We start from the raw sequence: 24,543 nt of genomic DNA on the forward strand, positions 1-24,543 counted from the left end.
CTGTGTTCACAGTCGGCGGGTTTATAAATACATGTCACACCCTACGACCTACAGGACATTCTGCTCCCAGATGGACGGGGGGGGGGGGCAGGAAATGGAACAGCACGTGGGCGAGAACGTAGGAGCTGGGGGACGACATTCAGTCACCCAGGTGGACGAGGGACGTCAGCTTGGGGACAGGAGCCAGCGGCTTCTGGTGGCTGCACTGCAGTGTCCGAGCCGGGGGACGAGCGCTGGGTGTCAGAGTGTAAACTGAGGGGTCGACAGCGTCCTCTGAGAAGAATTCAGCCACCGCAGAGAGCGAGACAAAGGTGGGGTGGAGCAGGAGGGAGACACTCAGAGAGACACAGAGACACAGAGCCAGAGCCAGGGAGGGCCTGGGAGAGGGACCGGAGGGCAGAGACAGAAAGCCACCCGGGAAGCGGAGGGAGAGGGCGCCGGCCTGGGACATGGCCCTGAGCTGCCCCCGGAGCCCTCGGGTTCTGCTGGGCAAGGGCCCTGCTCCCTGCCCTGGGCCCGAGCGCCAGTCGGGGCTGAGAGTCCCCTCAGCTCTCCCTCCAACTCCCTGTTTATAGGCTTCACCTCCGAGGGGTGTCAGGGGTGTTCAGGGCCACGCTGACCTCAGGCCACCCCAGCCTCGCAGGACTGACCAGACTGTGTGCTCTCGGACCTGTCCCGCGAGCGGGCGCCGGTCCCGCCCGTCTCCGAGGTCGTGGGCGCTACATTCCTCCGAGTGCCCCTGGGAACAGGCTTCCCGCCCGGCGACCTCACACACCCAGAGTCCCAACGCTCCTCCCCCTGCACAGGCCACACGGACACCCACGTGTCTCAACAACAGCCACGGGCAGGAGACCCGATGTCACTGTGCAGGCATCACAAACGCCCCCTCCTTTCCCGAGAAGCGGGGACAAGCGGGGTGGATCCTGGTGATCACTGTCTACCCTTGAGACCAGCGTCTCCAAGGACAGCGTGTGAGGTCACCTGGGGGGCCTCTCGGTGACCCCCACCTGGGAGCCGACACAGAGACCCAGGCAAGACTCCCGAATGCTGGGAACTGCCCGCTGCCCCCAGTGACCCCCGACCTCTGGAGAGGCGTGGCCTCTGGGGAGACACTGGGCAGTGGCTAAAACCCAAGCCAGACCTTTGACCCTGATTGAAAGTCTAGGCCTGAGTCCCCGGGTGATGGGGGAGAGGCTCTGGCTCTCTCGGAGGCTCCTGTCTGTCCGTCTCCCTTGGGTGTCCAGTTACAAAGGTACGAGGCCCACTTGCCCTGGAGGAGACGGCTGAGTCTGAGGTGCCGCCGGCTCTGGCCCAGTCTCCGGGAGGTAATTACGGGCAACCAGGCCTCCCAGAGCTGGCGAGGCCCCCCCTTGACTCTGACCCTGCTCACGGCGAGACGTGCCGCTCCGGGTCCCGTGACTCACGCCCCCGGCGACCTGCTTCTGCTCGACCCAAGGTCAGAGGTCAGGGTTCCTCCCTCGCCTGTGACGCTGAAGTGGAGCCGCGTGGATGTCACTCCTCCAGCCCCGCTGATTAAGGAGAGGGAGGGGCCGCTCTTTCCCCGAAGCTCTCAGACGCTCAGATTCAGGGCCCATTTTTCCTCCACGCGTGATGAACGCCTGGCCGTGGACACCGGACATCGGAGTGCACGTGTCCACGCCGCCTTGGGCCGTGGGCTGAGCCAGGGTTGTCTCCTGGGGCTCTGCTGAGAACATCACCTGTGTCTTGTCCTGTCATTTTACTCCTCCCCCAGGGCCACCGGTCCCCAAATTAAAGGCGAAAGGTGAGTGAGAACCACTGTCCACGCACGTGTGGCCTACGCGTCTCCACAGAGCCTGTCCACGTAGCCGTGTGGGTCCCAGCGCTCACCCGGGGCCAGGCCAGGGCAGACCCAGCCCACGTCTCCCTCACCACCCCTCACCGGGGCATGCGCCTCGGGGCCCCTGTCCTCCGGGGAGAGGGTGCTGAAGGTGGTGAATGTCACCCTTCTCCTCCTGGAGGTGGGGGACGTGGGCGGCTCGCTCTTTGGATCGTCCCCGTCGCCGACCGTGGGTCCTGGAGACGCGAACAGCTGCCCGTTGACGCTGCTCTGGGAGTTGGTGCTGAGCAGGTACTTTCCCTCCTCCAGGTCCAGGCCCCCGTCCAAGGCTGTGACCTGCTCGTCCTGCGAGGCCACGAAGGGGACGTGGTTCTCCAGCAGCTCCGCCCGGTGGCCCAGCCCCACCCAGTCGTGGGAGTGGCTCAGCCCTTCCTGCTCCGCGAAGGGCGCCTGCTTGCGCCGGTACCTCAAGGCAAAGGTGACGCAGTTGAGGAGGAAGACCAGGATGGCCAGGCAGAAGACCCCCAGCAGGGCGTACATGCCGATCTCCAGGTCGCTCAGCCCCCTGGGGGCCTGCGTGGGGTCGCTCTGGTCCACGTCGCCCCCACGCCCCGGGAGCTCCGCCTGGGCCGGGAGGCTGGGGAGGCCGGTGGGGATGGTCTGCAGGCTGCCGACACCCACCGGGAGGCTCTCCCGGCCCCGGTTCTTCCTGAAGGCCGACCTCTCTGTCGTGGCCACGCTCCCTCCCACGGTGGCCACGGAGGCGCTACTGAGCACGTGGCCCCCCGGACCGCCCCACTCCTGCGAGGGCCTGTGGGGTGTCCTGTCACCGCCGTGACTCTCCAGGTGAGCACCGGCCCCCGCGTGCCGGCTGTCGCTGGTGTTGGGGTGGGCGTCGCCCTGGCCGAAGCTCACCCTGAGGGTGGCGGTCCCCACGGCCAGCACGCTCTTGCGCTTGGACTTCTGGCAGGACTCGCTGATGACCATTTCTACCCTCACCAGGGCGCCCTGCCCTTCGGACTCCGCGGCGATGACCGGCCACTTGGAGTCCGGGTCCTGGTGGACGGAGACCACCCTCTCGTCCAGGGAGGTGGCCACCAGGGAGAAGTCTCCGGTGGCGTAGATGTCCAGGGGCGTGACGGAGCCGTCGCTGAACTGCACCCAGCAGCTGAGGGCTGCTTCCTGTGGGGAAAGCGAGTCCGTGAACCTGTGCCCCGCACGCAGTGAGCGCCACGTCTCAGTCACAGGCACGTGGACAAGTCACAGGACAACTAAGGAGAAGCTTTCAGCCACGTGGCAATAAGAGGCGAGCAGAGCTAAGGGTATGGAGAGAATGAATCCTCACAATGATGTGGAACCGAAGGAAACAATGGCAATGTTGAAATGACAATGACGGCAGGGACCCTGCGCCGTCCAGCCTCTGTACCTGTCGCGGCCTCTGCAGAAGCTCCTGAGCCACGGCCGTGGCGAAAATGGCCCTGTTGCTCCCGGGGCTGAGCTGCAGGGACAGCAGCAGCCCGGCCACCACCTGCACCCCCAGGTCCGTGACGGTCACCTTCTCGTCCAGCACCGTGACGGTCTTTTCAGCCAGGATGGCGTCCGACAGGGGTGACAGGATCTGGAAGCAGAAGCGACATGGCAGAGGACACCTTCCGCGGCCCCAGCGGTCCCTCGGACAGCGCGGAGGACGCCCCGCGGGGAACAGCTGGGACAGACGGGCGCGCGTCTCGCTCGCGCCTCCTTCCGAAGCACGCACCTGCTGTGAGAGCGCCTGCGGCTTTCAGGTAACGGCGGGGAGGTGAAGGGGTGGACGGGGGCCCGGCCCCTCCCCGCCCCGGCCTGAGTGGAGGGAGGATCGTTCACCCGTCCGAGCGCGGACTTTACGGCTCTCCCGCGGCGTGGCTCGTCTCCGCGAGTATTAGCGAGGTTTTGTTTAAAATTATTTTACATAAGTGTGTTGTCAAAGTCTTCCCAGCATCAGAGAGCAATGGGTTCAACGTGCTGGTTCGAGGCCGATGCGTCTCTCACACCTGCCAGCCAGCTGTGGGTGCCACGGAGCCCCCAGTGTGCCACGGGAGCCCACGTGGGAGCCCACACACCACATTCTGGGGCGCACTGAGCAGCAATGCTCGAGCTGAGTCCTTGTGAGTCCCCCCAGGGTGACACCCTGATCTCCTTTCTGCCCTGGTCAGCCTGACCACCTGGAGGTGGCGCTTGCTCAGGGGGCGTGCTCAGCTCGGCTTCGGGTTCTGGCATCAACACCAGGGCAGCTATGAGTCGATGGCAGGAATTTGGGCCTTTCCACGGGTTAGTCGGCTGCGGAGGCTGCAGGCCCTCGTCTACGGGCCAGGTATGTTTTGTTGGACATAAACAGTCCTTTAGGAATCCAGGGGATTCGTGGCCGTCCTTTAGAAGAGAGGAGCGTCCTTGCCTTTGGGGACGTCTTACCTGGATGGTGGTCATCCCGAGCTCCTGGCCCACCAGGACCTGTCCCCCTCGCAGCTGGGCGATCCGGGGCTCCTCCACCTGCATGAAGTCCTTCACCAGCTCCGTGATGTCCACCTGCCAGTCAGAGCCCAGCAGGTGGGCCAGGTGGCCCCCAGGGTCAGCCGATTCGGCCACAAACTGAGTCAAGACGCGCACCATGGCATGCTGGTACTGGAGGGCGCAGCCCCGGCCCCGCCTCTCACCGTCTTCGTCTTCCTCGCTGTCCCCAGCGGGCCTGGCAAAGGGTCAGCTCAGGTTAGTGGACACTGAGGTGCTGTGAGCAGCCCCACGGAGAGGCCCAGGTGCCTAGACCCTGGGCGTGGCCACAGCCAGTGAGCAACTGGGGCCCTTAGGTCACCCGTGTGGGGGGAGACCTGCCAAGGACCACGAGGTCCTTCCCCACGAGCCTCGGGCCACAAGGCAGCTCCAGTCAACAGGTCTCCTCGGCTGCGCGATCAGGTCGAGGCCATGCACACACAGTAGGTAGACTTAACCCCGGGACGTCTGTGGGAATTACTGGGAAAGAGGAGAGGTACTTTCTGTGGAGCTGAGAGGCCAGGACAAAGGTCTGGATCCTCAGGAGAGGAGCCTGAGGAATGCAGCCACCACGAAGCCGCCACGAAGCTGCCACGAAGCCGCCACGAAGCCGCCCAAAGCCGGGAGCGGGAGGCCCCGCCCGCGGCGGATGCCGAGCCTCCGGACGCAGCCACGCCTCACGTTGCCAACCCCGCCGGTGCCCCTCAGACCACGCACACTGACTTGCGGTCCTGATGGGGTCCCGACGGGCACACCCACCTGTTGTTGGGGGTGATGGGCACCCGCCAGCCCTTGACCTGGTTGAGCTCGGCGTCCGAGACCTCGATGTGCAGCGGGAGCCGGGGGGCCCACACGGTCATCTCCAGGGGGGCGCTCAGGTGCTGGTAGGTGAAGCTCACCACCGCGTCCACCTGGCCCTTCATCTCCTTCCCGTTGACGAAGACGTAGTCGCACCTGTCGGACACCTGTGGGGAGACAGGCAGGAGGCCCGGAGCTCCCACCGTGGCCCACGGCCCACGGCCAGCCAGGGAAAGCGTTTCTGTGGCCCAGGTCCTGAGGTCTTTCCTGCCATGGGGCATGGCTGGGCCCAGCTCCAGGGAAGACAGGACAGCCCCCCAAGATCGGCCAGGCCCCCAGTGCATCCTGGGCGGGAAGGACGGTTGAGATGAGCCAGCGGGCGGGACGTCCCCTCCAGGCCCGGACACCACCGTCTCCTCCCCCCCCCGTCACTGTGCTCATTCGAGGGTTAGACCTTCCAACCCCCCGGAGATGAACCGGGAACTGCACGGTGTCGGGGGGCCGAGGAGACCTGCTCCTTCCCTCTGGTTAAAACACGACCAAGTGAACACGTGGAGATGATTTATTAACTCCCACTTCACAGTGCCGAGGGCGGAAGGAGCCATTCGTCACAACCCCCGGGCCCCTCGGTCGGACCCGTGACGGGGCCACGGCTGGTGTTTCCGACCCTGACGCTCACGGCCGGGTACTTATGTGGATTTAATGCCATTTCCTTTTTTCTGCGTAAAAGCCACACGCGTGTAAATCTTATTTAAATATCACCAACACTCGAGGGGAAATTTATGTTCTCATGTTTTCCTCTCTCCTTTTTAAGAGCTAGAGCTGAGGATATTACAACCCGGCCCCTCCCCTGCGTAACTGTGGCCTAAAGGATTATTTATTTGCATCCATTTCTCAATCCAGGTGTCGCCTCTTTGAAATTAGTTTTTATCCCAGACTAAATAATAAATAACGTTAACAACATTGGCGACAGGGGAAGGCGTGGCTACAACGGATCATGCGCTGTGCCCACGGCCCCGCTCAGCACCTCGCGCCCCAGCCCAGAGTCCCCCCGGGAGTCGGGTGGGGAGGCCCCGCGACCCCATTTTCCAGATGACAAACTGAGACACGGTGTCCCTTCCCCACCAGGGACGTGTCACGCGGGCTAATGAATGGGAGGTGACTTTACCTACCTCCGTGGTGCCTGTTAAGAGCCGTGGTGGGGCCTGAGGCCCGTGTGCTCACAGATGGTCCACCAGGAGGTCAGAGTCCAGACCCCTCGGTCTCCCGCAGCCCCGGCTGCTCTTGCCACCCCCTCCCCCCGCCTTTTAGCCACTGTTCCGACTCCTCTGCCGCCCAGGACCCCACGGAGAAGCCACCGTGTGGCCTGTTCCCTCTCGGGGGTGTGGAGGCCGCCACGCTCACTGGGCTTTCACCAAGAAGCGCTTCGTGTGTGAACATCCGACACCGGGCTTCTCTCTCCTGCTGCCGGCCGTGGGGCCATCTCCAGCTCGTGGGGATCACAAGCGACGCCGCTCTGGGCATCTCGGGACAGGACTCGATGCCACGAGCCCTCGCGGTTCCCAGGCAGAGCCACTGGATCTTTAAATAGACACGTTTCGCCCCCGCACCCCGAAGGGCTCGGCCCCTCCCTCTGGGACACACTCAGCTTCCCTCGGAGGGGAATTCTCCACAAGCTGTTAGTGTAATTACGTGTCCCCGTCTCGCGGCAGAGTGACAGTGGCAGCACACAGGCCTACGAGGGAGACAGGAGGGACACGGGGCGTCTGCCTCTGGGATGAAGCCGCCCCGACGTGGTTTATTAATGATGTTTCGCGCCTTCCTAGCCGCTCCCACTGAGCGGTGATGACCCACCAGACACCGTGGGACGTGCTCCGAGGCGGGGCGCCTCCGGGGGATCCCGCACGGTGACACCTGAGGAATCTACACCCACCGCCACCCCCGGCGCCATCTCCTAAGGGCGGCCGGCGTGAGCAGGGGTCTCGGGCGACGCGGCCAGGGGAGTCGTCCCCACAGTCCCCAGCCCGGCCACGCGTGCTCCTGACTGACCCTCAGGCACAAATACAGCGGCCTTCTGTTTATGGTACGGTCCTTTCTAAACTATCTGGTAAATTTTCCAGTTTAATTTGGGGGCCTCACACCCAGATGGCTGCAGAGGGCAAATCTACATAAACAGGTGGGTCAGGTGTGAACCAGGAACCACCCCCCCCCGGGCAGAAGGGCAGCTGTGGGGCCACCGCGCCTGAAAAACGGGGTCAGCGAGCCAGGCACCCGCCGTGCGTGAGCAGCCGCAAATCCTATTTTAACGCGACTTTAAAAAATATATATTTGCATTGATTTCAGAGAGAGAGGAAGGGAGAGGGGGGGAGAGAGAAACATCCGTGATGAGAGTCACTGATCGGCTGCCCCGACTGGGGATCGAGCCTGAAACCCCGGCACGTGCCCCGACCGGGAATCGAACCCCAATCGCCTGGATCCCAGGTTGATGCTCAGCCGCCGGCCGGGCTGAACATAAATTTTAACGTATCAATCCCAGAATTTTAAATCTTGGCCCCTATCGAACCACATTAAGGCCACACACCACCCAAGGTCCTTGAACTTGCAACCTCGGACTTAGAACAACGGCTGACTTCATGGTATTTTTTTAAATTTTGGGAACAGAGAAGAAAGAAAATGCAAGAAAGTGCTGGGACTTTTTTTTTTTTAAATCTCTCAACTGGCAATAAAAACAAACAGCGAAAACAACTGGACAGACAGGGTCTCCTCCCACTGCCATCGTCCCTCGCCCGGAGGCCGCCCCTCCCCCAGCCGCCGCGGGTCCCTAACTGCAGCGCCCAGGCCGGCGACCCTCCTCCCTGCTCCTCACAAAGGACTTTCCCCGCGACCCACCGCAGACGACATCCAGCCCGCGCCCAGGCTCTGCAGCAGAATTTTTTTTTTCGATATCTCGTGAGCCCTGCGTGGGCCTTCAGAAGCACCCGCCCCCGGCAGGTCAGGAAAACTGGGCGGGAGCGGGGCGGGGGGACTGAATTCCCCAAGACTTTCTCCTCCTACCGCTTTCTAAAACAGCCAGGCTCTTAGCGAAAGGTGAAAATAACAGCCATATTCACAGGGATAAAATGACAACTTCAGCGTTAACAGAAAACTGCAAAGTCACGACGGTTCTTGGAAAAACGCATTTTCTCTGTTGTTGAAAGTGCAGGCATTAGCTGGGGACATCGTCGGCTTTCTCTACGGCTGGGACTGCGGTTTCCTAAGGGGGACACTCCCGCCACGGGGAAGGGGCTCACTAAGGACATTCGGCGCATTTCACTCTCACCCCCTGGCTTTCCCGGTGGCAGCTTTGCTGAGATGTAATCCACGCACCGTAACGAAACCCTTCGAAAGCGCGCAATGAAGGGGTTTTTAATGTGTTTACAGAGTTTTAATGTGATTTTCATCACCCCAGAGCGAAACCCCGCACCAGCCAGCGGCCGCTCGGCCCCGGCCCCCAGCCCCTGGTGACCTCTGACCGGCTCCTGTCCGTGGATTTGCGACTCACACACGTGGACTCACAGCCGGCGGCCTCCTGTGTCTGGCTCCTTCGCGCGGCGTGTTCCCGAGGCCCGCCCGTGCCCTAACGCCCGGGAGCTAACTCGGGGTCCTCTAACCTGGGCACCATGGACGCCTGGGCTGGGCGACTCCTCAGCGGCACCCTCCTGCTCGGTGCTGTGATTTGCACTCGTGCCAGTGCTCGGTCCCAGCACCTTCCCCTCCCGCGTCTCCGTTTCCTCCCGGCCGGCCCCCGGCTCGGTATTGTCATTTGCGGAGCGAGGTTAGGAGGCTGTCGCTTCACATTTACGGATCGAGACATAAACGCGACGATTCCTTTACTCCTACGAAGGTGCGCAGGGCCTCATGTGCTGACTGAGTTTCTAAGAAGGACGCTCGCTCCTACTTAACGGACGGTCCCCGCCCCGCCAACAGCCCTGGGTTTTAACACCCGGCACGTGCCGAGGCCGTGTCTGCATCGCTCGGGTTCTGGGCTAAGTTTAAGTTGTGGCTCCATTTCCATCACGGCCGGTATGACAAAGCTGGGTCACTGGGCCGTGACACCCCTCTGGGCCATGGAATCTCCCCAGGGAGCAGCCACACACCGGTCAGTGTAGTCCTGGCTCCCCACCCGCCCCTCCCTGCCTGGCAGCGGGGGGCAGTAACCCCCATCAGGGTGCTGGTCCCCGCGTTCCACCTTAGCCTCCCCGGGGCTGGGGAGATGCCCAAGGCACCAAACACTCAAGGCCGGATCATCCCAGACCAGCCCCCCTCTCCGGGCAATTTCTCTTTCGCTTCTCCTTCTACCTCCCGACACAGCGGCTGGATAAGCAGACCCGACGGGGTGACCCGGGGGACTCAGAGGCCCCCGCCGGCCGACGCACTCGGACGCTGACACGACAGTGGGTTCCCGCAGGGACAGGGAGGTGTCACTTGCCTTGATGACGTCTTCATCAGATGACCTGCACTCCACCGACTGCAGCAGGTCTGTCACGGTGCCGCCTTCCTCCACGGAGACCAGCTTCACCGGGACGGCCACCGTCTTCCCCGTGAGGACCGCGGTGTTCAGGATCTCCACCTCCTGGAAGACCGAGCACACGGCCATCATGTCCCTCCCCTGGATGGCCACCTTCCCGGCCTCCCCGAGGGCCTCCTGCCCTTCATGCAGCTCCGTGCCAACCCCAGGAGGCACGTGCCATCACTCAGGCCTCCTCCAGGTACTGTCACAGGATTCCTGTGGGTCCTGAGTGGATGGGGGCTGGGAGGTCATACGAGCCCATTTTTCAGATGGAGAAAACTGAGGCCCAAGACCAGAAGTAGGTCTCACCTGTCTCTGCAGGAACTGTCTCCTCTAATCGCAAGATCAAAGTCCCCACATAACCCACAGCCTCTGAATGACGAGACCTCCGAGTTCTAGCCCCTCCCAGGATGTGCCTTCAGCTTTTCCAGTTCCCCCTCCCCCTGGCCCTGGAGGAGCCTCAACCCTGCTGTGAAGTCGAGTCCCGGGAACGCCATCTGCTGCCTGACGTTTCCCAGGCCCCTTGTAGTTTGGGTAGAAACGTGTGGACACGAGACTATTCGGGTCAGTGTTGTTCCCATCACCTGCCCTGGAGACGGGGGAGGCTGCATGTTCTGATTGGCGCGGCTACAAGGAGGCGGGGCCCTGCTGGCCCGGTCACCTGAGTCACCGTGTGGACAAAGCTGCCTGCTGACCACGTAGGGCTCAAAGCGGGAGTAAGAAGCGCACCTTCCTCATCTTAAGGCAAAGAGACTTTGGGGCTACTAGTTACTGCACTGCACCCTCACCTGTCCTGACTAACACACATCACCTGTTATTTAAAAAAATTTTAAAAATTCATTGAATTGCGGACTCTGCCTTAAGCCTAAGCAGACTGCTCAGGTATGAACCTTCCACATGACCTCCTCATGCTGGGGGCCGGCCTTTCGCTCCCCCCCCCCCGCCTCGGTTCCTGCTGTCCTGAGCGTGGGCAGACCCCGCCCGTGTCGGCGTGGACACCTGGCCTCGCTCCTCCTCAGTGTGGTTTCCTCAGTCTCCTCAATCCACGCCCTACAGAGATCAATAACCTAGTAAGCAGGATGAGTCACCCCCTCCCCTGGTCCCCCAGCCCCCAACCTGCACCCCTGGTAAATGACAAGCCCTGGGACGACGGTGCGTGTCCCATTCATGCCACATTAAACGGAATAGCGGCCAGGTGGCCACGGGGACACCGCATCTCATCAGCAATCGCCCTGTCTCCCTGTCAATACCCCGTGTGCTTCTTTTAACAAGTGGGGGCCCGCTGGCGCCCACACTGCGAACACATTTACAAACCGCTCTGTGTTTCCAAGTACGTCAGCCCCCGGAATTAATGGCTGTCGCACGGCCTGGAGAATTACTGCATTTCGGCAGCCACGCCAGGTACAATAAAACGGTTCCTCCACCCGCCCGGACGCAGCAGGATGTCACGCGGCACAGTCCCCGGAGGCTGGCCAGAGCTCGAGCCCCCCCCATTTAGACCGTCTTCTGGAAGCTCCTGAGACACAGCCAGTGACGGTGGGGCTTTAGTCTCTCTCATGTGAATTAAAAACCTTATCAAGGTCACACGGCCTCCCTGCTACAATGCTGCGTTTGTGAAAGGGGGGGTCATCAGTGCCACACAAGGTCGTCCCGCCCCCCGACTCCTCCATGACGTCCACGTACCAGCTGGAGCCCAGCAGGTGGGCCGGGTGACTCTCTCCTGGCAGATCGCCACCTCCCATGCCCAGGCCCCTTCGGGAGAAAGGGGGGGGTGTGAACTCCTGCCTCGTGGTCTGCGCTCCCCAGCCAGGCGAGCATTTCCTGGGCCCCCAATCCATTTCTGCGGGTCACCCCAGCACCCGCTGCCTGGGGGTAGAGCGGCCTGCAGGAGCCTCCCTGCGTGGTCCATAACTAATTCCCGGTCTTACTGAGCCTCAAGTCGCAGAATTAGGAAGGAAGTGACAGCTGCTTAATTAACTCCTTAAGCTGATTAGAGGGCTGCAGACAGCCCCTCGGGAGGAACCTGTAACCTCGGGGAGGACCCAGGACCATGTTTATTTTAGTTTTCAAATTTCGTTTTCCTCGTGATTTTCCAAATTCAGTGAGTAGCTCACCCGGTTAACCGAGCATTCCCGACGCCCTCAGGACGTGGTCAAATACGGATCTTTATTGACCACACTAGCTGCCCCAGAAGACGCCAGGCCAACAGCACAGATAGCTAAGACACACGCGCCAAGAAAAGGAAAAACGAACCGACCGGGAGTTTCTCAAAAAGCCCTTCACGGCCCTGGCTGGTTTGGCTCAGCGGTTAGAGCGTCGGCCCGTGGACTGGAGGGTCCTGGGTTCAATTCCGGCCAAGGACATGGGCTCGAACCCTAACCCGCTGGGTTGGAGGCTCGATCCCCAGCCCGGGTCCAGGTGCCTGCAGGAGGCGTGTGTCCGTCTCTCTCACACCGACGTTTCTCTCCCCCCCTTCCACTCTCTGAAAAGGCGATGGAAAAAAATACCCCCTGGTGAGCATGAACAAAAATAAAAATACTGGTTATTCATTAATTGTGGCTGGAACTAAAGTGTGCACATTTTCTTAGCAAGCCTCTCCTCCCGTGGGAAACACAGGCCCAGCGCTCCTTGCCCCCGACGAGGGACGAGCGACAGCGCCCTGCTGAGCGCTGCCCGCGGGGAGGGGCCTCTCCCTGCCCCGAGCGTCTGCTCCCCGCACCGGGCCTGCCTGCTGTCGCCTCCCCTGCGCGGCTGCCCCGTCCCCCTGTCACCGCGCAGGCGGCGTGTCCAGCTGTCAAAGCAACAGCGCTGTCCCCAGGCCCGGAGCAGCCTGAAGTTTCACGTACGTGAAAGCGAGAAGTTCACCCGACGGGCACAGAGCCTGGGCAGGGGAAGAGCCCCAGCGAAGGGCTGCTCCGGGTCCCCTGGGCCAAGGGCGTGGAGCTAAAAGTGGCTGTGGCCTCGGGGTCGCGCCCCCCCAGAGGAACCGCGGGAGGCGGGGAGCCCCCCTGACCCCGAGGCCACGGGGACCTCAGCGGACGTGCCCAGCGGCTGGGGGCCGAGCTGATTATCGATGCCGGCGGCGGGTCCAGGGCAGCGCAGAGTCCAGAAGTCACCCGCGGGTTGGCCCCGAATCCATGATGAGCCTTTTCCTTCTGCCCCAGGCGACGTCTTAATTAATGCTGTCCTCGGGCCGATGCCGGGTGGGCGGGTGCGCCTCGAGTTCACGCCGATCGGGGAGAGGGGGGCATGCCGTTCAGATGACTCTCGCAGGCGGGCAGCGCCCCCCGGGGTTTAAACCGGCCGCAGCCACCCCTGCGGTGACACCCGCCCCGGGACGCGTGGCCATGGACGTGCCTGGCGGGTCTGTCCTCTGGCTCGTGGCGGCGGGGTGACGGGGTGACACCTTTCAGAGAAACAAGTCAGCAATTTTTATTTTTTTGTTAACCCGCACCTGAGGACATATTTTTCCCATTAATTTTTTAGGAGAGAGTGGGAGGGAGCCCAGAGAGGACTGCTGGTGGCACCTGCGGCTATGACGTCAGCGCGTCAACCACGCCACGCCCAGCCCAGAGCTGACTGCAGGGGAAACGCACAGCTCTGACGTCAGCACGTCAACCACGCCACGCCCAACCCAGAGCTGACTGCAGGGGAAACGCATAGCTCTGACGTCAGCACGTCAACCACGCCACGCCCAGCCCAGAGCTGACTGCAGGGGAAACGCACAGTTCTGACGTCAGCACGTCACCTTCGCCACGCCCAGCCCAGAGCTGACTGCTGGTGGCACCCTCGGCTATGACGTCAGCACGCCACGTGCGTCACGCAGGGCTCCCCGGGACCTCCTTCCTCTCAGGCTCTCCCGAGTCGGCAGGGAATCTGCGCGGGGCCGGGTTCTCTCTGTTTCGTTCACGCCGGAAGCTCCACCCGCCACCCGTGGGCGCCCGTGGGTGCCTCCAGCGTCCCATTCACTGGCTGGAACTGGGAAATCGTGTCGTCTTCATAAGGCCCCGAGCGCAAAGCGGCCGCCCCGGGTGCGCCCTTGCCCAGTTCAGCGCCGGGCCGGCGCCCCCACGGTTCTCTCTGGTTCTATTAATGAAGCTGGACTTTGGCAGGAACGTTCCAGCGGCCGTGCGGCCGCGACGGCATCGCCTCTGATGAGTTCAGCTGGCCCGAGGGGTGCTGGTCAGCCCGCTCCCGGACCCTGGAGTCGGGCGTGGGCACAAAATGTAGGTTCTGCTAAACCTGAGGCCAAATACGACTTAGGAGAGTGAGCATGAAGAATTCGTAAAACGATGCCAGAAAAAAACAAAAAAAACCACCACATTCCAGCCTCTTTAAGGCCATGCAGAAGGGATGCTAAGAAATTAGAGAATTAAAATTAAAATAAGGGAACTAAAGCAAGGAACATGCCGCCGGTCATTTGCAAATCAGCGGAGGTTTGCAAATGCGGAATCCAAGAAGCTATAATGAAGCGACACGACCTGTCTTATGATAAGAGTCTTGGAGGCGACGCCCGAGCTTCTGATGCCCCCTCTCCGCGGGCTCGGCGGCAGCTGCTGAACAGCTCAGCTCTTCAGGCTGGTTCTGGAGAATTGATGTTAATGCCCACTCCCCGGGCTCCAGGAGAGACATCCCGGCTTGACTCTGGCTTTCGCGGCTCCTGCCTTGAAAAATCTCTGTTTCTCCAACATCTGATTTATGACGGCCTGCCGTCCCGCTCTCACCTGCCCCCGTCGCCCAGTCGGTCTTGCTCTGCGGCTTCCTCTCCAAGACGAAGCGCGTTTCATGAAATTTCCCATTTTTCTCTAAATCTCTGTAAGACACTGGCGGCACACCCAGGGTCGCACATGCATAAAGATGGCCCGTGGTCCCGACCTCTTATGCTCCCTGGGTAGGTTTTTAATAACGGAGAGAAAGGCAAGGACTATTATTGTGGGCAAATAATTTTTTATCCACAAGGGCGATCGATGCGGGTGAAATCCATCGTGGCGAAAGTATTCTGATAAGGATATATCTGTGTGGAAAGGGCCGTGCAGGCTCCCACGATTGTTAAAGTCCATTAAACAGGCTCAGTCATCAGCTGGCCAGAGACTCTCATCAGACATGCATTAAGTGTGTATTTAAGCCCTACTGGGGACACTTCATTAAGACGGACACGGTGAGCTCCGCTGCTTGACTTTAATAAAAATTCCAGTCACGTTAAAACTCAAATTTATGGTCACTCTTACTTTCCTTGAGAACAGAACACTGCATCGAACCCCCCCCCCCGCCCCCCGTCTACTAAAGATTGGTCCTGGCCATGATATGCATCTCGTAACTGCTTTTTCAGGTGTAATTTACATAAAATAAATCTGACTATTGTGAATGTGTAATTCGATGAGCTTGAATAAATGTATACAATTGTGTTAGTATCCCTGCCGTCCAGGTTAGAACATCCCTGTGCGCCCCCGAACGCATCCCGCCCTCCCCACCCACGGCTCCGGCTGCTGCCTGTCGCTCATGACCCATCACCCTTTATCCATAGTCCGGGCTCAATGTGTTTCGATGCTCTGAGGGCTTCTGCGCCGCTGGCTGTGAGGGGGGCTGGGCCATAGTTTCCTTTCTCTGATGTCTTTCTGTGGCTATAGGACTGGAGCAATCCCGGCCTCATAAAATAAGTTGTGACGCTGTTTCCAGATTTTGAAAGAGGTCACGTAGGGTTGGTATTATTTCATCTTTTAAAAATCTAAACACATTGTCACGCAATGAGCCCCACTTAAACACCACTTTGTTCGGCGTGTGTGTGTCCACCAGTGAAACCACCCCAGAACCAGTGTGATGAAGGTGTCCGTCAGCCTCAGACTCCCCGTGGCCCTGGTCACCCAACGCACGCTGCCCACCTCCCCGCTAGCCCACCTCCTGGCCAGAAGTCCGCTCTCCCTCACCATACAGTACTTTGCATTTTCCACATTTTCATATAAACGGGATCATTTCGTATGTATCACTGTAGTAGACAGCTAAGTTTGAGAACACCTGGACTGCAGGTCAACTGTCACCCCCCAAAAGATACATTCAGATACCAGCCCCCAGGACTCCGCGGACGTGACCTGGTTTGGAAATGGGTCTTTGCAGATGGGGCCAAGCTCCGAGGAGGCCCTGCTGGACGAGAGCGGGCCCTGATCCAAGGGCTGGCGTCCTCCCATGAATGGAGACATTTGGACACAGAAGCGGGGAGAGAGCCACGTGGCCACAGAGGGCAGAGCCCACATGATGAGGAGTGCCAGGGACACAGCCACCAGGGGCTGGAGGAGGCAGGAAGGACCGTCCCCTGGAGCCTTCGGAGAAGCAGGCCCCGCCCACACCTCGATGTCAGACTTGTACCCCTTGACCAGGAGAGGATGGCTTTCTGTCATCTGAAGCCACCAAGTGTGTGGGAGCTGGTGTGGCAGCCCCAGCAAAGTCAGAACAACTGTGACTCCAGTCCCCGGGCCAGGGACTCGGGTTTCCTGAACACATCACACTCCCTCTCACTGTATTAAACTGGTCCCGCCGTAGCGAGGAAAAGGGAGGCATTAGTGGCGTCTGTCTCCCCATCCAAGCGGGGGGCACCCATTTCCTTGCACTAGAGATAAAAGCTGGACGGGCTTTACGGCAGGATGTTCGGAGAATACGTCTGAGCACCAAGGAAACGGAAGAGAGCGGTAATCGCACCGGCCAGGCAGGGCCGTGGTTAAAATTCTGTACACCCCCAGGACTCTCTCCAATATGTATGTAATTTGCTTGTTTTATGTGGAAACTGACCCCCTGGCTGAGTTTTTCTGTCACACGGATGCCGCTCGTCTCCCATTCCATTTCTAAAGTAAATTTGTTTCCTCTGCGTCCTTAGTTTCAGCAAATTGGTTTGGATTCCCCCCAGGGTGGCAATAATTAGGATGCTCAAGCAGACAGCGCGTTACACAGGGGCTGGGCAGCAGGACTTCGCAGGCATTTCCGTGGCGTGAATGGAAACTGTAACATTGTCCCAAGTGAGAGGCATCCTTCCGGACGCTACATTGTTTCCCAGCCACAGCGTCATGTAACAGAAGAAACGAGGGGAGTTGTCAGGACCCAGGCGCAGAAGCGTTTCTAGATTTGTGATTCAAGAATAAGTGAGAAGCTCTGAGATTCTGAGCGTTGAGTCCGCCTGAGTCCTCGTTACCTTCTTATGGGTGTTTTCTCCCCGACTGGACTCTTCACGGTCGGGGCGCTGGGCCTTGTTTGTAAGATACTTCGAGCTCAACACAGGCCTCCCTAAGCCGATGACCTTCCCCCCAAAACTCGCTCCACTGCTCCCGTCTCAGAGAGGGGCCCCCCTTCCACCCAGCTGCTCCGGTTGCCAGCCTCGGAGGCTCCCAGCCGCCTCCCCGCCTCCCTCCCCACCCGTCCCTGTCCTGTCCATTCCACCTCTGACTCCCCCCAGCACATCCCCTCCTCTCCGTAGCGTCGTGTCCAGCCCAGTCCCCAAATCCCTCACCCAAGCTGCCATCTCCTCCTGCCCGGGTTTGGCGGCAGGAGCTCACCCACGGGCGGCCCCAGCTGAACGCCCTCAGTAACCAGGTCACCGCCCTCCAGCCAGGAGAGTCCTTCCTAACTGCCGACACCTGTCTCCCGGCCATTCCCCACCCGGCTGAAACCAACTTCAACACTTTCCGTTGCTCTCGAAGCAGCGGAACCTCCCTCGACGTGGCCCTCAGGCCCTTTGTGATGCAGCCGTCTGTCAGATACGCCCATCTTCCGGCCGCCCTGGTGGCCGCCCTCGGGCGCCTCTGCCTGTGGTCCCTCCCGCCACCGGTGGCCTCCTGGAGCACTGTCCTCTCCACTCCCCTGGGTGCCTCCCACCCCCAGGCCCCTGCCTCAGCCCCAGGCCCCGGAGGAGACCCCTCCGGAGCGTTCTAGCTCCCGTCCCAGCACCTGTCACAGATAAAATTCATATTTACATGTAATTATTTGATTACGATCTGTGTCCCTCCCGGAGCCTGTGCTTGTCAAGGGCAGAGCCCAAGCTGCTTTGTCTGCGTCTTATCTCGGGCTCTAACGCAGGCGTGGAGACGGCAGATGACCGCAGATGTGTGCTGCGGGGGTCACGCCGGAGGAGCCGTGCTGTGAAGGTGGACACGTGAGGGGCAGACCGACCACGTCGGAGCAGCAGGAAGGGTCTTCCCGGGGATCTCACTGCTCTGGGGGGTCCTGAGAGCGAGGGAGGGAGTCGCCTCCCGTCAGAGGGCGGACCCGCTGACTGCGCCAGGGGTGCCTGGTGACTCCATCCCTAGGTCAGGGGCGCCGGCCCCCAGCAAACACAAAAATCTGTGTGTAACTTTTTTTTTTTTTTAATCTTCACCCGAGGATATTTTTCCGTTGCTTTTCAGAGAGAGTGGAAGGGGGAGAGAGAGAGAGAGAAACATCGACGTGAGAGACGCATTGATTGGCTGCCTCCCGCAGGTGCCCCGACCGGGGCAGGGGATTGAGGCTGCAACCCAGGTACATGCCTGTGACCAGGAATCGAACCCGGGACCCTTCAGTCCACGGGCCAACACTCTAACCACTGAGCAACACCAGCCGGGGCTCATCCAACCAATTTTTCTGCCCATTGAGCTGGTATCAGAGGTATGAAAACTCTACAAGCGCCGATATGGATTTTCTTATTAATGCCTCTTCTTCTGTCATCAAAAAGGTGTTTTAAAAGCTTTCTCAGTAGCTCGTTTTATTTTCTCTAAAATCGCCTATCAGCAAGTGGCTAAAGCTGAAATCAATGTGCGGATTTTCTCTGCGAAGGGTACGGATTGGATTGCTGTCCATCGATATTTCGCCAGCTCCTGGGGTTTGGGGTGAGCCCAGAGGTTTCTCCGCCTGTCGGGCCTCGGAGCCAGGCGGGGAGGCCCAGGTTCGCCGAGGGCCAGCGCAGGGCGGGTGTTTTAAAGGGTGACATTTACGAGGGACGCCTGGAGCGGCGGCTTCTCCCTCCACGCTCAGGATTCCCCGCACGTGCAATGCCGTCAGCCTCGCGGACGTTGCTAACCCAGCTCACGCTCCAGGACATTCTGCAGAGTCTCGCTGACCACAGACTGAACGTGAGGGGCCTTCTCTGCGGGGCGTGGTTCTGTGGCTTCTCACCTTTCCTCACAAAGACAGGAGGCAGGACGCTAACGTGGGTCACCCCGGCCATCGCGGGCTGTGGGAGGGAGGACAGACGCACTCCGCCGGGCATAGCGACATCGCGAGAGTCCCCTCGGGACAGGCGGGTGTCCCCCCTCCCACGGCGGGGTCACCGGGAGCAGCCGGCTGGTGCATTCACAGACCGTGGTTCTCTGTGGCTGGAATAGTGTCCCTGAGGCTGGAGGCCACCAGCCCCAAGAGCAGGTTTTCATGATTAAACTGGAAAGGACAGGAAACTCGGGTGTTTCCAGGTGACAAAGCCCCGAGCTGGCAATTACAGCTCCACAGAGAAGTCAAGCACCACGGGTCAGGTATTCGCACACCTGGGACACAAAACTGAAGTCGAATCTGTGGTTACTCTCTCTCCTGACGTGGCCCGTGTGCGAAGGCGGGCAGAGTCCTTCCACGTCGAGCGGGAGCAGCTGGTGCCCGCGAGCCGTGAGCTCCCCCTGCGACCCCGAGACTAGGAAGCTTGCCCAGGGCCCGCGCTGGGCGAGGTGTCAGCCGAAGGGCCCTCTGTGCTCGCTCCACGCCGAGGCTGTGCCACAGGCGGCCGCGTCCCCATCAGCTCGGCGACGATGGACTCACCGGCCCTGTGATCTCACACTCATAAACTCGGCCGTCCGGCAAGGACGCCGAGGATGCTGAATATTATGAACCCGCCGAGTCCGCCCCAGGTGGAGGGAGACGGTGCAGACGGACTAGAGGTCAGGCTGGATCCCGTCCCATTGCGCGGACATCGCGAGGGCGCCGGGCGAGAGCCAGACACATCGCTGGTTCCTGCCGGGCGGTGGGCTTGGGCGCCCGTGGGGACAGGGGCTGGTTTTCACTAAAACGCTGCCCCCAGACTCCTCTTCGGGTGCTCGGGGTCAGAGGCTGCCGTCGGGTGGCTCCGGGGGCTGCCCGACCGCAGTGGGTGCCTGGTTGTGTTTGGGGCACTGAAGGCCACTGACTCCCACACGGCAAGATCGTGTTTACAATCAGGGCTCCTGGGATCACCCCTAGATGCTCCCGGGGCAGCCCGGGGCGGAGACGACAGGGCGGGGGAAGGGGGGGACGGGGCCGCGGCGCCCAGTCCCCTCCTTGCAGGGCCTCCCGATGGCTCTGTGCCTGTGCCAAAGGTCCGAGCAGCTGTTCGGCCGGCTCCTCCTCAGCCCCGTCCCCTCCATCTCCTGGCCCCTCGCGTCTCGGGAGCCCGGGTCACCGTCTGCGGCACGGCCTGCTGCCGTCGCTGCTGAGCTCGTGTTAAACTCGCTCCAGGTTTCCCTAATCAGCGAGGCCATCTGTTTCCCGCGGGGACCCGCTGGCCGTTTTCCAGGTGTGAGCCTAGGATCGTCCCCGCGGCTCTGAGGACCGCTCAGCCTCTTTCCACCTAAATGGCTTTCACCGTCTCCGCCAGCTCAGGTGAATGTCTGTCACTGCCCGAGAGACACGGAGGCGAGACGCGGCCCAGGCTCCGCCTGACGGGCGGCTGAGCTCAGGCCGGGGACCCAGCCCCACCGGTCAGGTCCAGTTGTCATAGAAACGCCTGGACCGGGTGCCACCCGAGTGTCGAGTCTCAGGCTGAGGGTCAGAGACGAGTCCTGAGGGCTCAGGCCATTCCCTCAGCGCCGTTGGGACAGACGGAACCAGCCAGCCCAGGACCCGTCACCCCCGCCGAGAACCAGTGCCCGGGACACGCCCACGCCACCGAGTCTAGGCAGGGCTCCCGCAGGTGACAGAGTCACGTTTGGCCTCGTGTCCACAGGGGAGTGCACTCCACCGTCACCGGCACAACCCCACGCTGCGAGCGGGAGAGTGAGCACACGCGTGTCGCGTGGGAAACACGAACCGTTTGTTTCACGAGACGAGTGGGCCTCTCACGTGTGCGGTTAACAAAAGGCTGAGTGGCCGTCTCTCTCTCTCCGATGTTTCTCTCTCCCTCCCCCTTCTTTTCTCCCAGAATCAATGAAAAAAACACACACACATACCCTCAGGTGAGGGCTGGGAAAAAAACCCAAAAGGTTCCATCTGGGAGTTACAAGCAAATTCGCTATCTTAACAGCCTGTATCGTGTGTGTCTTACTGTGGCCATGTGAGGAAGAAACGCACCCTCTCCCAGAACCGTGGCAGGACCTGGGCCCCGTCACTGCGCAGGCGTCACAGGACGACCCCGCTTTTTACGCAGAGCCACCGACTCCCTTCGGAGCGACAGGCTTCCCGAGGCACCGCTGGCCCCCCCGCCTTGAAGGGGAGCACGTTAATGGAGCCTGAATTAATTTTCCGGGTGTTAGAAGTGCAAACAGGGCTAATAAAAGTGACACAGGGACTTTCCCCAAGAAGGATGTCCGGTCTGTGAGGAACGGCTGCCGCGTAGATGGAAATTAGCCTCCAGACAACGCTAATTATACTTTACCCGTTAGCGGGAGGGTAATTGAGCCCCTGGCTCCCCAGTAAGGCAACCCCCGCCGGCTTCCTAAAGGGGAACCGCAGTGTTTAATGTTCTAATCAAGATGCAACAATGTAGCGCTGGGTGGAGAGGAGGGGAGGACACACTGTAGCAGGGACGCTGAGGCCAGCGCCTCCGTGGGTTCCTGTAACGCCCGCCCCCTCCCGCTGCTGCGCCAGGAGGAGCCTCCGGAGGCTCGGGGCAGACGGGTGACGGCAGGAACAGAACCACCGACGGCCTCCACGGAGGGGCGCTACGTCCCACGTGGAATAAGGGACCAGGGGGCTCTGTACCTCTGCAGTGGAAGACGAGCTAACGGAGCCTCATCCACCAGCCCCCGGACACCTGCGCTTTTCCGAGTGAACCACGCGGTCACTCCCCTGCTGTCGCCTGGCAACCGCCACAGCGCCTCTCATTCAAAGATTAACTCCCGGAGATCTCTCACCCCTAGATAATCACACCTGTCAACGTTTCCTGACGGGCTCTGAGGGGAGATACCGGGAGATGCACCCACAAGTCGCCGCACGCCTCACTGTCACAGTAAACGTACTTTGTGACAGGAGGAGGCTCAGAGTGTGGTCGGGAGCCTGACAAGCCTTCGCGTTGTGAAAATTCACATTAACCACGTCTCATTCCTTCGTGGGGGCTCCTGAAGAGCCCGGGAAGGCAGCGCCCGGGGGGTGTTGTGTGGACCACTGACGTGGACGGGTGGCTGGTCCTCCCACAGGCAGTGTTTTCTGTTCCACGGGCTCCGGGGCGCTGGTCCCTCCTGAGACGAAAGCCCGTCCATGTTGCCCAAATGCCAGGAGGCAGGCAGACTTACATGATCGACACCTTTCCAATTACAGATTACAAGCAGGTGACCTATGAGCGCAATGAGGTAGCTCACTCCTCTGTGGTGCTTTTTTAAAAAATTAGTTCCCACGTAAGATGACACTTTCCATTAAATCAGCATTTACAGCTTCTCTGGAAAAATAAGATCCTAAGAATTCAGAACCTGGGCTTCCCACGTGGTGAACACTGGCCTGGCACCTGCCACGCCACCCGCCACACCACCCGCCACGCCGCCTGCCACGCCGCCTGCCACGTTTCACTCACACGCTCAAGCAGCTCCATCTCTGTGCTTGAGACCCCTAAACAGTCACATTGCGTGAAACAAACATTCACTAAATCATTGATACTTTCCACATAACAGAGGACCCAAACCTATGCCTGGAGTTCGATTATTTCCTAACTAACATGCTATTAATCTCCTTTAGAATAATGCACCTTTTAGAATTGGCTATTTGCAGCCGACGTCTCGGTCCCAGTGCCCCCACCCGGTCCTCACGGACCTCTCCCCGCCACATCTGGGTCACAGTGCGGAGCCTCCCTGCCCCCAGGTCCCGCGTGCCCGGCCCAAGCAGGGCTGCTCTTACCATGGCCAGCGGGATGACACTGATCAAGTCCTTCTGGCTGACGTAGATCTTGGAGACCCCCAAGTCTGACGTGATGTCTCCTGGGTACTCGACCTGCCACGTGATGAGCTGCGTGGCCGGCAGGTCGCTGGGCGCTTCGACTTCCACATCAATCTGCATGACCTCGTCAGAGGCGCCGTCAGCCCTGGAGGGGAGAGAAGGACCCTGAGGGTCAGGGCGCGCACCCTGGGCGGGGACGGCCACACGGGGCCAGCTCTCAGGGCACTCACAGCGCCCCTGTGAAGGGCGTGCAGACAGGCAGCCCCCAGGAACGAGCCACCGTCACCAGGACCTGGGCATTCGCCTGGCCCGAGACACCAGCCTCACTGTCCCCAGCTGTGGTCTGGGAGCCCCGATCGCAGAGGCCAGGTCTGGGCGCCTGCAGCCCTTGCTCGCAGCTGCAACGGGCCCTGAGCCACGGGGGGGAAAGCGGCCCCCAGCTTCCAGGTCCGGACGCAAGACTCCCTCTCTTGGCTTCTTAACTCCATGAGGGACGCTGGCTGGGGTTAGAACCAGGAACGCGTCTCCCTTCTTTTCCTAACACATGTGTTTTTAAAGCCTGGAAGGCCCAGGGTGCCGCCACGCAGATTTCTCTCTGTATCTAAAATTTACAAGGTCGTGGGGACCAGGTTCCCATTCGGGAAAGGAGATAACCCTCCGGGCTGTCCCGAGCCCCGCCGTCCGCATGGGCCCTCGGGGGAGGGAGGTTCACAGAGTCAGCAGAAGCTGTGTTCGGGGCTCCGTGCACCATCCAGGCCGTGTGGGGCCTCCCGCCCCGCGGTGGCTCCTGGGTGCGGGGACGACACCCCGCCCCGCACACCGACGGCCTCCTGTTTCCCCCTCAGTCCCATAACCTCAGGCACACTCAGCAATCCTGATTCCGTGAAAAGATGGGAGTTTTCTCACCACCCACCCCCACATTTTACTTCTGGAGTCCACCTTAGCGAAACCCCGTTAAACACCCCTCCATATACTCAGACTTTCCCCATTTATAACTCACTGCTCCTACCGGGACCCGCCAGCCTCCGTCGCACACAGACGGACGTCAGTGATCTTTGAAAGGGGGTGTTTCCTCCGTGAAAGAGGCTCCCAGCCTTTCAGGGTGACAGGGAGACGGGGCTAACGTGAGAGAGGTGGAGACTCAGGAGGCACAAACGTCTTCGGGCAGGGACAGGAGGAAAAGGGAAAATTCTGTTTCATGTGAAATGCCCGTGACAGGGTCCTGGCACTGCCCCCCCCCCCCCCCGCCATGGGGTCGTGTGTCCCGCTTGTGAGCTGGACCATCTGCAGGAGACAGAAACGGGAAGGAAACAAAGCTGACTCCTCAGTTCCGCGGCCTGGCATCTTCTTAAACGTAGTCACTTGGACCTGGAGAGCTGCTTATTTTTAAATATTTCTTTCTGTTGGGAGGTTTATTTACTTTAAAAGGAATCTGATTTGCATGCCACAGACACACTCGCCTTCCTGCCAGGGCTGCGGACGGTTCCAGATCCCGTCCTGTCTGCACAGCGGGTGATGGAGGCCACGGAGGCCACGGAGGCTCACGCTCAGCATCCTGATGGGGCCCTGGACGTGACTCGGGCAGAACCGACTCAGAATAAGGAGGCTGGCGAGGCAGGCGGGTGGTTCTATGTGGTTAGCGCCTGCGTGTCTCCCCGAGGGGGCTGGAGGGGCTCCCTCTTCTCAGCGAGGGCCCTGCAGGTGGCTCCCCCCAGCTCCCGACTGCGACGGGCAACTGTCCCTGGTACATTTCCCTGCAGACTTTGCACTTAGACTTTGTCATTAAAAATGTCTCCTG

General features: G+C 60.6%; 1 protein-coding gene across 1 annotated transcript in view; it reads right to left on the reverse strand.

The window, feature by feature from the left end:
- Positions 1-1,816: 1,816 nt before the first annotated feature.
- The window catches only part of TMEM132D (transmembrane protein 132D), an 85,559-nt gene continuing 62,832 nt past the window's right edge, over positions 1,817-24,543 (reverse strand). Inside the window, exons 4-9 of the mRNA XM_087828807.1 lie at positions 22,707-22,890; positions 9,609-9,752; positions 5,102-5,307; positions 4,268-4,541; positions 3,246-3,437; positions 1,817-3,001 (exon numbers count right to left, since the gene is read on the reverse strand). Of these exons, the coding sequence (XP_087684933.1) occupies positions 1,817-3,001; positions 3,246-3,437; positions 4,268-4,541; positions 5,102-5,307; positions 9,609-9,752; positions 22,707-22,890 (2,185 nt within the window). The remainder of the gene's footprint in view (positions 3,002-3,245; positions 3,438-4,267; positions 4,542-5,101; positions 5,308-9,608; positions 9,753-22,706; positions 22,891-24,543) is intronic.

The sequence above is a fragment of the Miniopterus natalensis genome, chromosome 20 (genome assembly GCF_054644295.1).
Source record: "Miniopterus natalensis isolate mMinNat1 chromosome 20, mMinNat1.hap1, whole genome shotgun sequence".
NCBI lineage: Eukaryota > Metazoa > Chordata > Mammalia > Chiroptera > Miniopteridae > Miniopterus > Miniopterus natalensis.